Genomic DNA, 13,462 nt, shown 5'->3' on the forward strand with positions numbered 1-13,462 from the left:
AACCACAGACGTCACAGATGGTAAGGGTCTTGTTCTGGTGTTTATTGATTTGAGTCCTTCTGCTTCTTATCTGGTGCTTCTTTCTGAAATTGCTTTCCAGAACTCAAAACATGGACATCTACATATTTACAACAAGAGCTGCACTAGGCTGTTGGGGAAAACCCACTGGAAATGAGGAAGTTCCTCTTTTCTGCTGCCCGGGTGGATCCTGATACATCGTACTTGTCAAGTCCAGACCTTATCTGACTCCCCCAAGACACACTTCATAATGGCCTTGCAGATCTTTGTCTAAGATCAGAAGGGGAAGTTCTGCTTCCTCAAACAATCAGGTTGTATTTTCCTTAGGATAAGTGAGTAGGAAATATATTAAGTAGCCTTGTGAAAGCCTTTGCTGTGGAGGATGTGTGTGTATCTGGAAGAGATTTTGCAGGATAATAAGATGAGAAGGATCCTCCTTTCTGAATGACACATGCTTACTGTTCACTTTGTAAGATGTAAGACCTAGAAACTGAATTCCATGTTTAGGCCCTTATTCTAATTCTGTGTTCAAACAGTAGTTTAAAAACAAAGCAGGCAATTAATTGTATTACTTACATAATAAGAGAATCGTTGCTGTTCATTATTGCCACAAATAGTTGAGTACTTTTTATGTCCAGCTACTGGATTTTTTTTTATACTTTTTAAAAAAATCATGACTCTTTTAAGGCCTAAGTATTTGATTAGGTACAGATCCTAGAGCTTTTGATGGCTTTCGATGCCCTCTTTTTAGTTTTTCAGAAGAGGAAACAGAGGCCTGTGGACTTGCTCAAGATTTAGAACCTAGAATTTCTCTATGTCCCCACCATTACATTTTTTCTTCACATCCTTCACGAACGGCTTCAGAGGAAAAATATCCGATTACACATTTCATCTAAAACATACAGATAATAAATATCTTAGCAGATACCAGCCAATTAATAACTTTGCTTGTTGCCTCCAACCTGAGAAAAGCTTTGACAGGTGTTGTATCTTTAAAAGGCATTTATTGAAAGTTCGAGTCCTTGATGCTGAGTCCTCTTAGTATATTTCCTTACAGGTGTGCAGAACATCTAACATCTCCTTGATCTTGGCTGTGCTTTTCAAACATCAGAAACAGCCCAAGGATGTCTTCTCTTGCCACCAGATGGCACACTTGTGAGTGGAGAACTGATGGAAGGAAGGAGTTGAGGGTTCAAGCACGGGGAGGCTCCCAGCTGGGGACTTGGTGGATCTGAGTGGGGACATGCTTTATAGCAGAGCACCAGGCCTGCATGATATGGCCCAGGATCATAATCACAGCCAGAAAAGCAGAAAATGGCAGCACTGCAGGAAAGGTGTGACCAACACAGGTGATTTATTAGTTCTGGGTTAGTCCATGTGGTTAAGGCAGAAAATAGAGGGGCTGACTCTGGCCCCAGGAGGAAACCACTCTCGGGAGCAGAGGCAGGAAGAGCCCAAACCACAGGTGAATCCACCCAGGCTGAAAGCCTGCAGAAGGGTGAGCCAGTGAAGGGGGTGGTGGGGATATAATCCTGCCTCCTGGAGAAGGGCACCCCCGTTCACAACGGGACATCCCTTCCTAGCATGAATGAATCACTCTTGCTCAGACGTCCATCAGAATGTGGGACCCACATGTGGCCCCATGGCTCCTTTGTGCATGAATATTTTTCTGAAAAGAACAGGTCCAAAGAAAGAGGGGCTTAAAAATAATAGTGTTTACCCTGCCTCGTGCACCTCGTGGCCACATTCATCAGCCCTTGCGGTCAGGCAGTAGCTCCCCTGGTGCTTCCATCAGGTCTGTCGAGGGACCTTCTCTACTGTCTCTCCTCTTTGTCTCTTCTTCCCGTTCCCTCTTCCTTTGCTGTTCACCCTGGCTGCCTGCTCCTGCGGATATTCATCCTCCCACCTTTTCACAGGGGCCTCCTCTACTCTCTGACTTCAGCAGTCCTCCCCCTTCATCTCCCCCACTCATCCCTCCCCTCCTGCCCCTCCTTCCCTTGCCATGCTTTCAGGGCTCCTCTTCTCCCATAGCCTATGACTGCAGTACCATCAGAGATTCTGCAGGAATTGGCGTGGTGTAGGGCTGGGAGGTTGGGGTGCTGGTGTGCAGTCAGGAGTGCGAATGAGTGGTGTAAGTTCTATGACTCATCCCTCCTCCCTTTGTCAGTGATCAGTTCTGTGCTGAAGACTCTGAGACTGGTTCTCTGACCATTTCTGCTCCTGCCCCGCCCCCCCATCATAATCTAGCATCCTTCTAGGAGTCTCTCCTCACCATCTAGCTTGGAGTTTCCTGCTTCTTCCTTACCAATCAAGTCTTCGCCATCTCTACCCTACTCCAGCCACCTTGGGCCTTGTCACTTTCTTCTTGGCCCCTCTGTTCTTTGTAGTCTCCACTACCTTCGTGGATGACTTCATGGACACCCCTCATACCACACCCTCTGACCACCCACTGGGTGCTGATGAGTATGTCTCTGGCCCTGATCTCCCGCACCACCCCCTCTCGGTTTGCGGGACCTTCTAGCGACCGCCTGCTGGTCCACATATCTCTAAATCAGTTTTATCCCCCTCTAGTCTTTTGGCACCCTTTCTTCTCATAGGTGTAAGCCCCAAACTGGGGTGTCTTCTCTCCTTCCTCTTACTTCCTCACTGCTCAGATCCAGCGCATCCCAAGGCCCCGTGTTCACCCAGGAAGCCCATCTCTCCTGTCCATCCCCACGCCTGGCTTATGCTCTCATCAGCTCCGGTCTGGGTCTAGTGTCCTGGCTGTTCTTGTCTCTAGTCCTGTTCTGTCAGTACTGTCCTCCCCTGCTGCCAGAGGGGTGCCCCCGAAACATGCACCAGTAGCTTCCCATCAGGGCAGGCTCACTTTCTTAACACGACAGAGACCCTGCTGGGTCTCTGGCCTTACACACCCCGATCCTGCAGGGATTCTGAGTAACACATGACTTCTAAGCGTGCACCTTACTGGTTCTGTGACATTAGCTCTTGTGGTCCCTGACCTGATAGACTTGCTCTGTCTGCATGCAGCCTGGCCAGGTCACACACATTCTTTAATCCGAGCTCTAGGAATCCTTTCTGACCCCTCTTCTTACCATCCCCGCCCCCATCGCCCTTTTTGCCTTCATTGTACTGTTATCTGTGTGAGTCCAGCTTCCCCACTGCGCTGCCATCCCCTGCTCTGTATTCCTGGTCCTTGGCCCCACCCAGGCGAAATAGTAGACGCTCAATTACCATTGCATCCGTGAACACACATTTCAGAAGCACTGGCTTTGTTTCTGAGCCCTTTCTCTGTGCGATTAATGACTAACACTCCAGCTTTTCTTTCTCTGCCCTTTGGTTTCTTTCTTTCAATTAATTCATAATCTTTAGACCAACATTGAAAGACACTTGAGTTGCTTAAAAAAAAAAAGCTGTGCTGCAGGAAATCTTTGTTATTTTGTGATTTTTAAACTGACTTTCAAATGGCTGATCATTTTACAATGGTCTATTGCTATTACTTGAAACCCTAAACCGTCTCGAACATGGAAACAGATTTTGTGTAATCCCTGAATATCCTGGACCTAAAGTAGTACCAAGACCTAGCATGCAGAGAGAAAATTTCTTTTATTTTCAAAAGCTAAGTACAAATTTGCATTGTACTAAGGAAATGTTTTTTCAGTCCTCAAACATGGGAATATTACAGTGAGAGACTTAAAGGATGGTGAGGAAGTTTTGTCAGCTTTTATTCATCTCAAGTCTAAAACCAAGTAGATTTAGGCAGTGAGTTCTACTCAGTTGAGTCCTTTAAATCTCTATGTTACAAAATTAAAGATAACTCTGAACTTTTCTCTTACCCGCCTCCTCCCCCGCAACAATCCATCGGAAACAGAACAATTATAAATTGGAATTCATATGATCCATTTAGTAATGTTCTCAGATTTACCTGTGGGGGTGCTCTTCAAGGTTGGAGATACTCAGGATTTGGGTGATGTGTTTGGAAGTGTGTGGTTGGGATGTAGTTCAGTTTCTTTGAAAGCTCATGTTTTTTCCCCCCTGAAAAGATGCATTTGATTTTTTTATTTGTTTGTTTTACTGTATGTATTGTAATATAAAACAAACGTTGACAGTAACTTGTCACTGAGTGAAACTGACCTTCAAGAAGACCGTTATGCAATCTTCTAGCTGAGAAAAGCACTGCTCTGTAAGGTGACGTCCTAAATTACCTTCCCCAATCCTGCACCTCTGCATTTCCTATATGTAGTCATTCCTTCACTGTGCACTTACTGAGCACTTTCTGTATTCCTGGTACCCCGTGAGGCTTTGAGGCTAGAGATGGGTGCAAACCTTGCTTTAGATTCTGAGAGCTCGCAGTTTAGCGGGTGGGATGGGGTCCTCGTAGGATGAACTTTTCCTCAAACACACATACAAATAGACACATACAAACGCAGTCTTCCTGGCTCAGCTCTCACAGCGCCTCTCCGTGGAGCTTTTCATGTTCCTTTTGGGCAGAATGACAGTTGCCTCCTTTGAGTCTTGGGACCTGTTTGTCATCTTTCAGTCTTTTGCTTCATTTGCATTGGATTTGTCTCCTTTGCAAGACTGAGTTCCCCACCAGCATCTAGTTCACTACCATGGTAATAATCCTGCGATAGATCCATGTTGACACCAGTGACTTCTTAATGGTTCTGGTGGCATGGCTTCACCACTGTGGGATGGGGGACTGTGCTAGGGTCCAGGGCAGGGCTTCCTTCAGTTTGCATGAGGATCCAGAGTGGATTCACACTCTCCCTACCACTGGGCAAGAGCATTTTTAATGACTTGTGTGGTTTTCACTGAGCTCATACCTCCCTCCCCCAGCTCTATTCTATTTCCAGTATGATCCACTTGTTTTTAAAGCCTCATGGGTGTTGTGGGCAATTACTACAATCCTTCCATCTTGATTTTTATCCAGTTTGCTCCTGTGGGAATATAAAAGTATGTCAGAAACAGTAGGATATACAAATCATTAGCTCTTTTATTACGAATTGTGGTTGAATAGTATGTGAACCAAAGAGTAGCTGAACTGCAGTAGAGCTTTGCACTTTGCCTTTACTTCCCCCCAAAACTAGAATAGCCTCTCTACGTGGGTCTTCAGTGCCATTATTTTGCCTGGTTCCTTATATTTGTGTCCAAAAAGGAGAAGGTTTTGTACTGACTTCCTTACTTTGAACTTCAGCTGTAAATCTGGTTTTGGCAGCTTTAGATATTTGTGAAGGATATGTTAGATATTTGTGAAGGAGGGCAGGTGAGACTTGTTTGAATAAACAGTTGACATGGTCCAGCCACTACTGTAGATGCTTGGGGAGCCTCCTGTGCTCAAGCAAGTCACCCCTACTTATGCGGGTCATTAAGAGCCTCCTCTAGAAGTCCAGTGTGGACTCTCAATGAGTCTTTGAATCCAAAGATTACAGAAAATAGCAGGTCTACCTCGAATGGGCTTATTTCGCTTAAGAAAAGAAAAATTGATAGCTTTGTTCTTTTTGATGGAGAAGCAAAACCTTTCCTGAGTTTGGGTTGACTGATGGGCATTCTCAGACCATGCTGAGCTGCTGTCCTCCACACCCACAATTTTTAATTTTAGCTTGGAATGCAGAATCCCCCCGTGTTTGCAAATTGGAGGCCCTCTCTCACTCTTCTAGTGTTTCACCCGCATTTAACTTGAAGTACTTGTGGGTTTGTTTTTTTTTTCCCCAGTTGAGCCACCCTTGTAAGAGTGTTGCTTAGTTATCAGAGAATCGACAGCTTTCCCCGCAACACATACTCATATTTCATCAACTTTCATAACATGTGCTTAGATATAAGAGACGTGGGTTCGATCCCTGGGTTGGGAAGATTCCCTGGAGGAGGGCATGGCTACCCACTCTAGTATTAGACAGAGGGACCTGGCGGGTTACAGTCCTTAGGGTCACACAGAGTCGGATACTACTGAACGACTTAGCACACACACAATTTATATATAATATACTGTCAAGTCCAAATTCTATAAACAGGTTTGAAAATAAAACCAAGGGACTCAGATAGTGTGAGGAGAGAAGGAAAAATAGATGGAAGAAGAATCTGGTAGCCTTGGGCATTCAAGTCTCTTGGGCAGTAGTCAGTGTGATTTAAAACTTTTGGGTTATTCAGCCCAGAGAGTTAAAGAGTTTCTGCTATGAATGCCTACTTTGTATAAGGTAGTAGAAAGCTAGGAAGAAAAAGTAGTGTTCATGCCCTTAAGCACAACTATGTGGAATGAATAAAAATAATAACTGATTAATTTTTAGTGATGTGGATTTAAGATAAATTTGGGGGGCTCACAGAGGCTGCTACTGAAGGTCTGAGTGGTCAGATAAGAAAGAGCCAAGGAGGCTGAGAAAGTTTGAGGCTTCACCTGGGCCTTGATTTTAAATTAGATCAATTTTAATTATTATTGATTTATTGATTTTAAATCTAAGAATTACTGATTTTCAGTTTCTAAAAAATTGTGGCAAAATATACATAATATAAAAAGTACCATTTAGGAGTGTCTAATTCAGTGCTATTAAAGTGTGTTCATGTTTGGGAACGCATGTAAGAATTAAAGATTTTAAAATTAAATAAAAAACTAAAAAAAAAAGTGTGTTTACAATGATGTATCACCGTCACCATGTCCTAAAGAAAATCATCCCAAACAGACACTCTGTAGCCATTAAAAGAAAAGCTCTCTAATCCTTCTTCTCTTTAGCCCGTGGCGACCTCTCTCCTATTTTCTGTCTCTATGAATTTGCCTATTACTCGTACCTTGTATATGAGGACCCATACAATATTTAACCATTTGTGTCCGGCTCATTTCACTTAGCGTAATGTTTTCAAAGTTCATGTTGTAGCATGTCAGAATTTCATTCCTTTTTAACTCTTGTTTTGTGTATACACCACTTGCCCATTCATCTGTTTGATGGACAATTGCGTTATTTCCACCTTCTGGCTATTGTAAATACTGCAGCTATGAATGTTGGTGTACAGGTATCTGCATTCCTGCTTTCAATTCTTTTGGGTATGGTTAATTTTATACTGGTCAAAGAGATTATAGAGGGTACGTTGGTATTTGTTTTGAACAACTGTTAAAATCTTGCATTGTTGACTGTTCGTAAGTGCCCTTTTCCTTTCTTATTTATGCTTTTTGAGATCAGGGACTGTCTCCTAGGTCCAGCACTTACCAGGATAGCTGGAATGAATATTTTCTGAATAGATCCTGGAGTTCCTAGCCCCCAGCCATCATTCACTCTATTAGTTGGTCCTCAGAATGGTGGGTTTTGCCATCTGTCATATTTGGGGGACTCATTAATTAACATATTCAGGAAACAGAAAATAACTCAAGTGTTTTTATTAGTCAAACATCATTAGGGAAGTACATTTCAAACACAAAAAGTCCTGACATAGATAAAACCTCATTCAGCAAATGTCTGTTGAGAACTTGCTATATACAGATACATTTCAAAATGTATGATTCCAGAGCAGTTTCAAAGCTCAGTTGGACTAATTTATTGATATTGACTTTTAAATATAAAGGTATGTATGTGTATATATATATATATGTCTGTGTTTTTACACATACAGACACACATACTGTGTGTTTGTATGTATGTGTGTGGGTGTGTGTATATATATATATATACATATATATATATTTAACATGAACCTCTAATCTTTGTGTGTGTGTATGTGTAAGAGAGAGAACATTATAACAGCACTCAAGATAGTTTGGAGAAAAGAGAATAAATAATATCCGCAGCCACATTCTAGTATATGCTCAAGTTTGTGGGTTGAACTTACATTTTATTTTGAAAAGAAAACCCTGAATGCCTCTGGTGGTGACTGTTTTAAAAATTTATTCTTTTAACTCTGAAAGCAAAGTGTAAGCTGCTGCTGCTGCTAAGTCGCTTCAGTCGTGTCCGACTCTATGTGACCCCATAGACGGCAGCCTACCAGGCTCCCCCGTCCCTGGGATTCTCCAGGCAAGAACACTGGAGTGGGTTGCCATTTCCTTCTCCAATGTGTGAAAGTGAAGTTGCTCAGTTGTATCCAACTCTTCGTGACAACATGGACTGCAGCCTACCAGGCTCCTCCGTCCATGGGATTTTCCAGGCTACTGGAGTGGGTTGCCATTACCTTCTCCAAAAGTGTAAGCTAGTGATCTCAAATTTGGAACCTTTTCTTTTGGTGGTACCTATGGTAATTTTAATGGATGAATCAAGCCATTACTTTTTCTTAGTAGAGCAGCAGAATAGACATTGTTCTCCTTTGGAGAAGAGGTCAGTAGACTGTTGACATCTGTTACTGGGGCTAGGTGTTTCAGAACCTGTCCTTCCTCCAATCTTTTATATGGTCAGTGATTGAAGGGCACTTTTGTGTAACTGTGCTGGGGTGGAGAGGGAGTGGGATTTGTGATCCTTGTTCTGAGGGCCCTAATACCCCAGAGTAGGCAGAGGTAAGGTCTAGATGTAGACCACTGTTGTACATCAGAAGCCAAATGGGTGATGGAGCTGAAGGTTTTGGAGAGTTTAGTGGGAACAGGTGATCGTGACCTGGAATAGTTAGAGAGCAAACAATATCCATGAAGATTGGGCTTTCTTCTTGATAAGGAGGCAAAATGATGGAGTAGTTATGTCCTGGGTGCATGGACAGAGAGGTGGGCATAGCATGGAATGAAGAGCGTTCACAGGATCCTTAGGCTAAAAGGATTGGAGAAGCAGGTTGGGTCCAGAGGAAACAGCTAGAAATTAACACCATGAGAGTGCTCTGTAAGCTGTGCATAATGTCAGCGTTAGCTGCTGCTTGCCTCTGTTAGGGTTTTTGAGGCTGGTGTTGGGGCTGTTGAAAAAGTGTTTTAGGCTGACGGATCTCAGGGTTATGAGGCAGGATGATTTGGGGGTGGGGTAAGTGGAGGCTGGAGACATGGAGATCTTTCAGGAAAGGATTTTCTTTCTGGACATTGTAAATAACGTCTGGGATCAGCGCAGCAGGAGTGGAGAGACGTACAGGGATGTGTGACAGGCTCTAGGGAATGACTGGTATGATTTATTGCCAAGGAGGGAGAAGTCAGGCAGAAATCTGGGAAATGATGGGCCCAGTTACTTCCATAGGAAATGTCAGGACTGATTGGAGGGAAGATGAGACTGTTTCTAGAGTAATCGTGTCTTGTACATATTACGTGTTTTCTGCATGCCTGAGGACAGTTCTGGGTGCTTTCCATAACAGCTTTATGAATTAGGTGCTGTTACTGTCCCCACTTTCCAGATGAGGAAACCAAGGTAGAGATGCTTGGTAACTTTCTTAAGGATCACACGCTTGCATTCTGGCAGATGCAAATCTGGACAGTCATATCTCTAAATGTGATGGTACTGAGGGAAGTAAGTTAGATGGATAAACAACAAGGTCCTACTGTATAGCGCAGGGAACTATATTCAGTATTCTGTGATAAACAATAATGGAAAAGTGTAAGAAAAAGAATATATATATATAACCAAATCACTTTGTTTATAGTAGAAATTAACACATAATTGTAAATCAACTATACTTCAATTAAAAAAAAATTAGAACCCTCAAAAAATAAAGAGAGTCAAGTTCTTACCTAGGATGCCTTACTGCTTTCACTATAGTAACTAAGTGAAGAAAGAAATACTGCGGCACACTCCAGTATTCTTGCCTGGGAAATCCCGTGGACAGAGGACCCTGGTGGTCATTTCCTTCTCCAGGACATCTTCCCAGCCCAAGGACTGAACTTGCATCTCCTGCATTGGCAGCTGTGTTCTTTACCCCCGAGCCACCATGGAAGCCCAGAATGAAATATATTTGCAGTATAAATTCTTAAGAATTTTTGAATTAAATTGAAAGTACTTCATTTTTAAAGGAGATAACTACTTGAAAAACCAGCATCTTCACTTACCACTGTGCCCATTTTCATTATTTAACAGTCTGTATGACTAAAAATCACCCCAACTACTTTATTTCCATAGTCTGGTTCCACCATTTAGAGCTTCAGTCTGGGGACACACACAGTCTGGGCCATAGCACTTCTCTTACTCTTGGTGCTCGGTAACATGTGATGACTAATTCACCTTATTGTTCATGACTCAAGGCTGCCCAGAATCTTCTGATCTGGGGTGTACTTTGCATGACGTCATGGGGCTATAATTGATGGCATGGTTGGAAGGCACTCAGATGAAATACTTGTCTGGATAACTAAACTGAGACTGGTGATTTATACACACCTTCAGGGGACAACTTCAGCCATTCTGTAGAGCACTTTTGGGCTGTCCCTCTCTGTGGATTCTGTTCCTGCTATCCTCAGATGTCAGCATGCCTCCTATTTTTTTTTTTTTTTTTGATAAACTTATAACCTTTTAACTGCTACTGAAATTTTAACTACAGATCTATTTCTGTGCTTTCTCCTGCCATAGTTCTCCAGGAAGAGGTCTACACTTGCAGGCTTAACCTTGAAGCCAACAGAAATTCCCACTCAACTGAAATTGGATTTCCTGTGGTGTCTTCCTAACCAGATCTGGGGACCTGTGTTCGCTCCCTTTGATCTTGCTCAGCATCTGCCCTGGGACCCATCCACCTTCTCTTGGAAACCTTTTGATGTGTTGCCTCCCTTGTCTATTTTAGCCTCTCCCCCTCCTTTCTGATGGTCCCATTAAAAGAAAAAAATCTGTCTTGGCTCTTTCCTACCCACTCTTAGCTGGAAAAACTCTGCGACCAGTACTCATTGTGTCCCTCTTTTTTTTTTTACAAAACCGTTTCCTTGGATTATTTGATCCTGTCTTATAACTTCACAGGTACTGCTCTTTCCCCACCATCTGAATTTCACATCATCAGGTGAGAAGTCCACCTGCTGGCCAGGTATAGCACCTGGGAGCAGGTGTCCCGCTTCTCTCATCTCTGTCCCTTTCTTACCATCTGAATTGGTGGTGGGAAGTCCACCTGCTGGCCAGGTGTAGCACCTGGGAGCAGGTGTCCCGCTTCTCCCATCTCTGCCCCTTTCTCACCTTTTCTCCATCCCTGCCCTGAACATGTGCAGAGGCTCCTGCTGTGGCTTCCTCTGGCCGCCCCTGCCTCCCACTGGCCCCTGCCGCCCACCCGCTGCTTCCTCCACTGGCTTGGATGGCTTTTGCTGCTCCTTCAGAACCCACATCAGTTCTTGTCTCTGACCTTGTATGTGTGGAGGGGAGCTTGTGCCTCTCCAAGGCACATGAACCATTTCCCCCATGATCCTGCAGAAGTGGCTGAAAGCCCCCCAGGGAGCTCTGTTATCCTGGTGCCCTCGCCCCCCTCGCCCGGATTGTACGTGAGTCAACCTTTTGTGTTTTTCATGGCGCCGTCACCACTAGTGTGCTCTTTCTCTGGCCGCCTCACATCGTCCTCTTGTCTAAATCCTTAACTGTCAGTTCTGTGGCTTCTGCTGGCCTGAGGGCCAGAACTTTTCACTGATCTCCTTGAGTCTAGTTGACCTCGGGTATCTCACTGTGCACGAGTGTCTCTGGTGTCTGTCTGTGGTATCTGTCTGTCTGCTCTTTCTCCTCTTCTGATACTGTGGAAATCCAGCCCACTTCTTTCTCTGTAGCCTGAAGCTGTCTTGAATCTATGTTTCATTATTCTGACATTGAACGCTGTGTACTTTAAGCTCTGGAGTGTAAGGACTTTGTGTCCCTTCTACGTGGATTTTCTCCCAGCATCTAACACAGTGCTTTTGCAGCTCATAAGTAATGAACAGATACTTACCTCCATGCAACGGATGCATGTATGCACTTGTATGCACAATGAATGGATTGGCTGCTGTGATTTTCTAAGGTTCCAGTTTCATATTCAGAGTCTCTAGTTTTGTATCTTCAGTCTGACACTCTCCCAACTGAGCTATTTAGGCACTCCTTTTAGTTTTTGTATCTTTAGTTTGCTATGTAGCAAATTTCTATAGGCATTAGGTTGATCAGGCTGCAACCCAATGTCTGCTATGAAATCTCATGATCTGATCATTAAAATAAGATTTTCATTTTCTGCCTTATCATTTGAAACACAAAGATCTTCTTTTTTTTTTTTAAATGACCATCACCGAATAAAGAGAAATAACTGAATTCACAAAGCTGTAAGAAAAGCCAGGCTAAAATGATCCTGTATATTTTGCCTAAAGAGTGATGGGCCGGTAGTTTTTTTGTTGTGGTGTTTAATCATGTGAGGTTTTGTTTTTGTTGTTTCTAGACTGGGTGTCAGCATGTCAGTGTCATCACAGTGGCCCGTATTCAGAGTGGAAACTTGACCCTGTGTGTTTAACCCAGAGAATGCCATCCAGCATGTCTTGGCTTGCATACCAAGGGTGACCCTCAGGATTAATTGAGAGTTGCTGAAAATAGCTTAATTTTCTAGATGAACTTTAGAAACTTTAAACAGAACTCTCTCACCATAAATAGCTGGGCAGCTTTGTCCTATTTTTATTGTCGAGTACACAGAAGATGGAAATCAATATTGGAAAAAATGCTTTATTTCGCCCAAGAAAAAGATCATGTTCAACACGATTTTCGTTTTTCTTGGCAGGCTCTTCTCAACCATCTGTGAGTCCAGGGGAACTGTCTCTACCATCTATCCATCCAGCAAAATCAGAGTTAATTGTCAGTGTTGGCGACGAGATTAGGCTGTTATGCACTGATCCAGGATTTGTCAAGTGGACTTTTGAGATCCTGGGTCAACTGAGTGAGAAGACAAACCCGGAATGGATCACCGAGAAAGCAGAGGCCACAAATACAGGCAATTACACGTGCACCAATAAAGGCGGCTTGAGCAGTTCCATTTATGTGTTTGTTAGAGGTAAATGCTCAGCTTTCTTTGATGCTATGCTTAGAGAACTTTATATCCTGTCCTTAATTAAGGATGACATATAGATAGCTGAGTCATGGATAAAATATGGCTGGGTCTAGAAAGCATAAAACACAATTTTCTTGGTTAGTTTTCCTGCATCTTCTGATACAGTGGCTTCGGGTCTAACTCCAGCTGAAGGTCTTGTAAGGCTGTGATGCTCTTCCTAATGAGGTTACAATATGGTTTAGCCCATTTGTCCTGGTGGTGTCAGTAAACCCTGAGAATAAATTAGGCCCTTTGGGAAGACAGCATTTTAATGCTTTGAGATCCCAGATATTCCTACTTAGTAAAAACACTTCAGGGAACTAAAGGCCTCTAAAGGCCCCAAACAGACCAAAGCTTCAAATGAATTGCCCCACTTGTAGAGAGTAAATTCCAGAAACAGTTCAGTTGGTTAAGCACCCTCTGTCCTTCCTGAGTTCTTAATAGTAGTCAGTTCATTCATTTAAAAAATTGTGACCTTTGAGAAATAAAAGGAAAATGTGATGGTTGGATTTCTGTACCTCATTTCCTGTGATGAATGCAGTGATTCATCTGTGTTTGTGCTTTTAATAACCTT

At 43.2% G+C, this 13,462-nt stretch overlaps 1 protein-coding gene across 3 annotated transcripts in view; it reads left to right on the forward strand.

Moving 5' to 3' along the window:
• KIT (KIT proto-oncogene, receptor tyrosine kinase) overlaps nucleotides 1-13,462 on the forward strand; it is an 82,320-nt gene that overhangs the window by 22,833 nt on the left and 46,025 nt on the right. For 2 of the 3 annotated variants that reach the window (XM_027970729.2, NM_001308594.1), the window contains 1 exon segment: nucleotides 12,583-12,852. In XM_027970729.2, the coding sequence (XP_027826530.2) occupies nucleotides 12,583-12,852 (270 nt within the window). 3 annotated transcript variants of the gene reach the window in all.

The sequence above is a fragment of the Ovis aries genome, chromosome 6 (genome assembly GCF_016772045.2).
Source record: "Ovis aries strain OAR_USU_Benz2616 breed Rambouillet chromosome 6, ARS-UI_Ramb_v3.0, whole genome shotgun sequence".
NCBI lineage: Eukaryota > Metazoa > Chordata > Mammalia > Artiodactyla > Bovidae > Ovis > Ovis aries.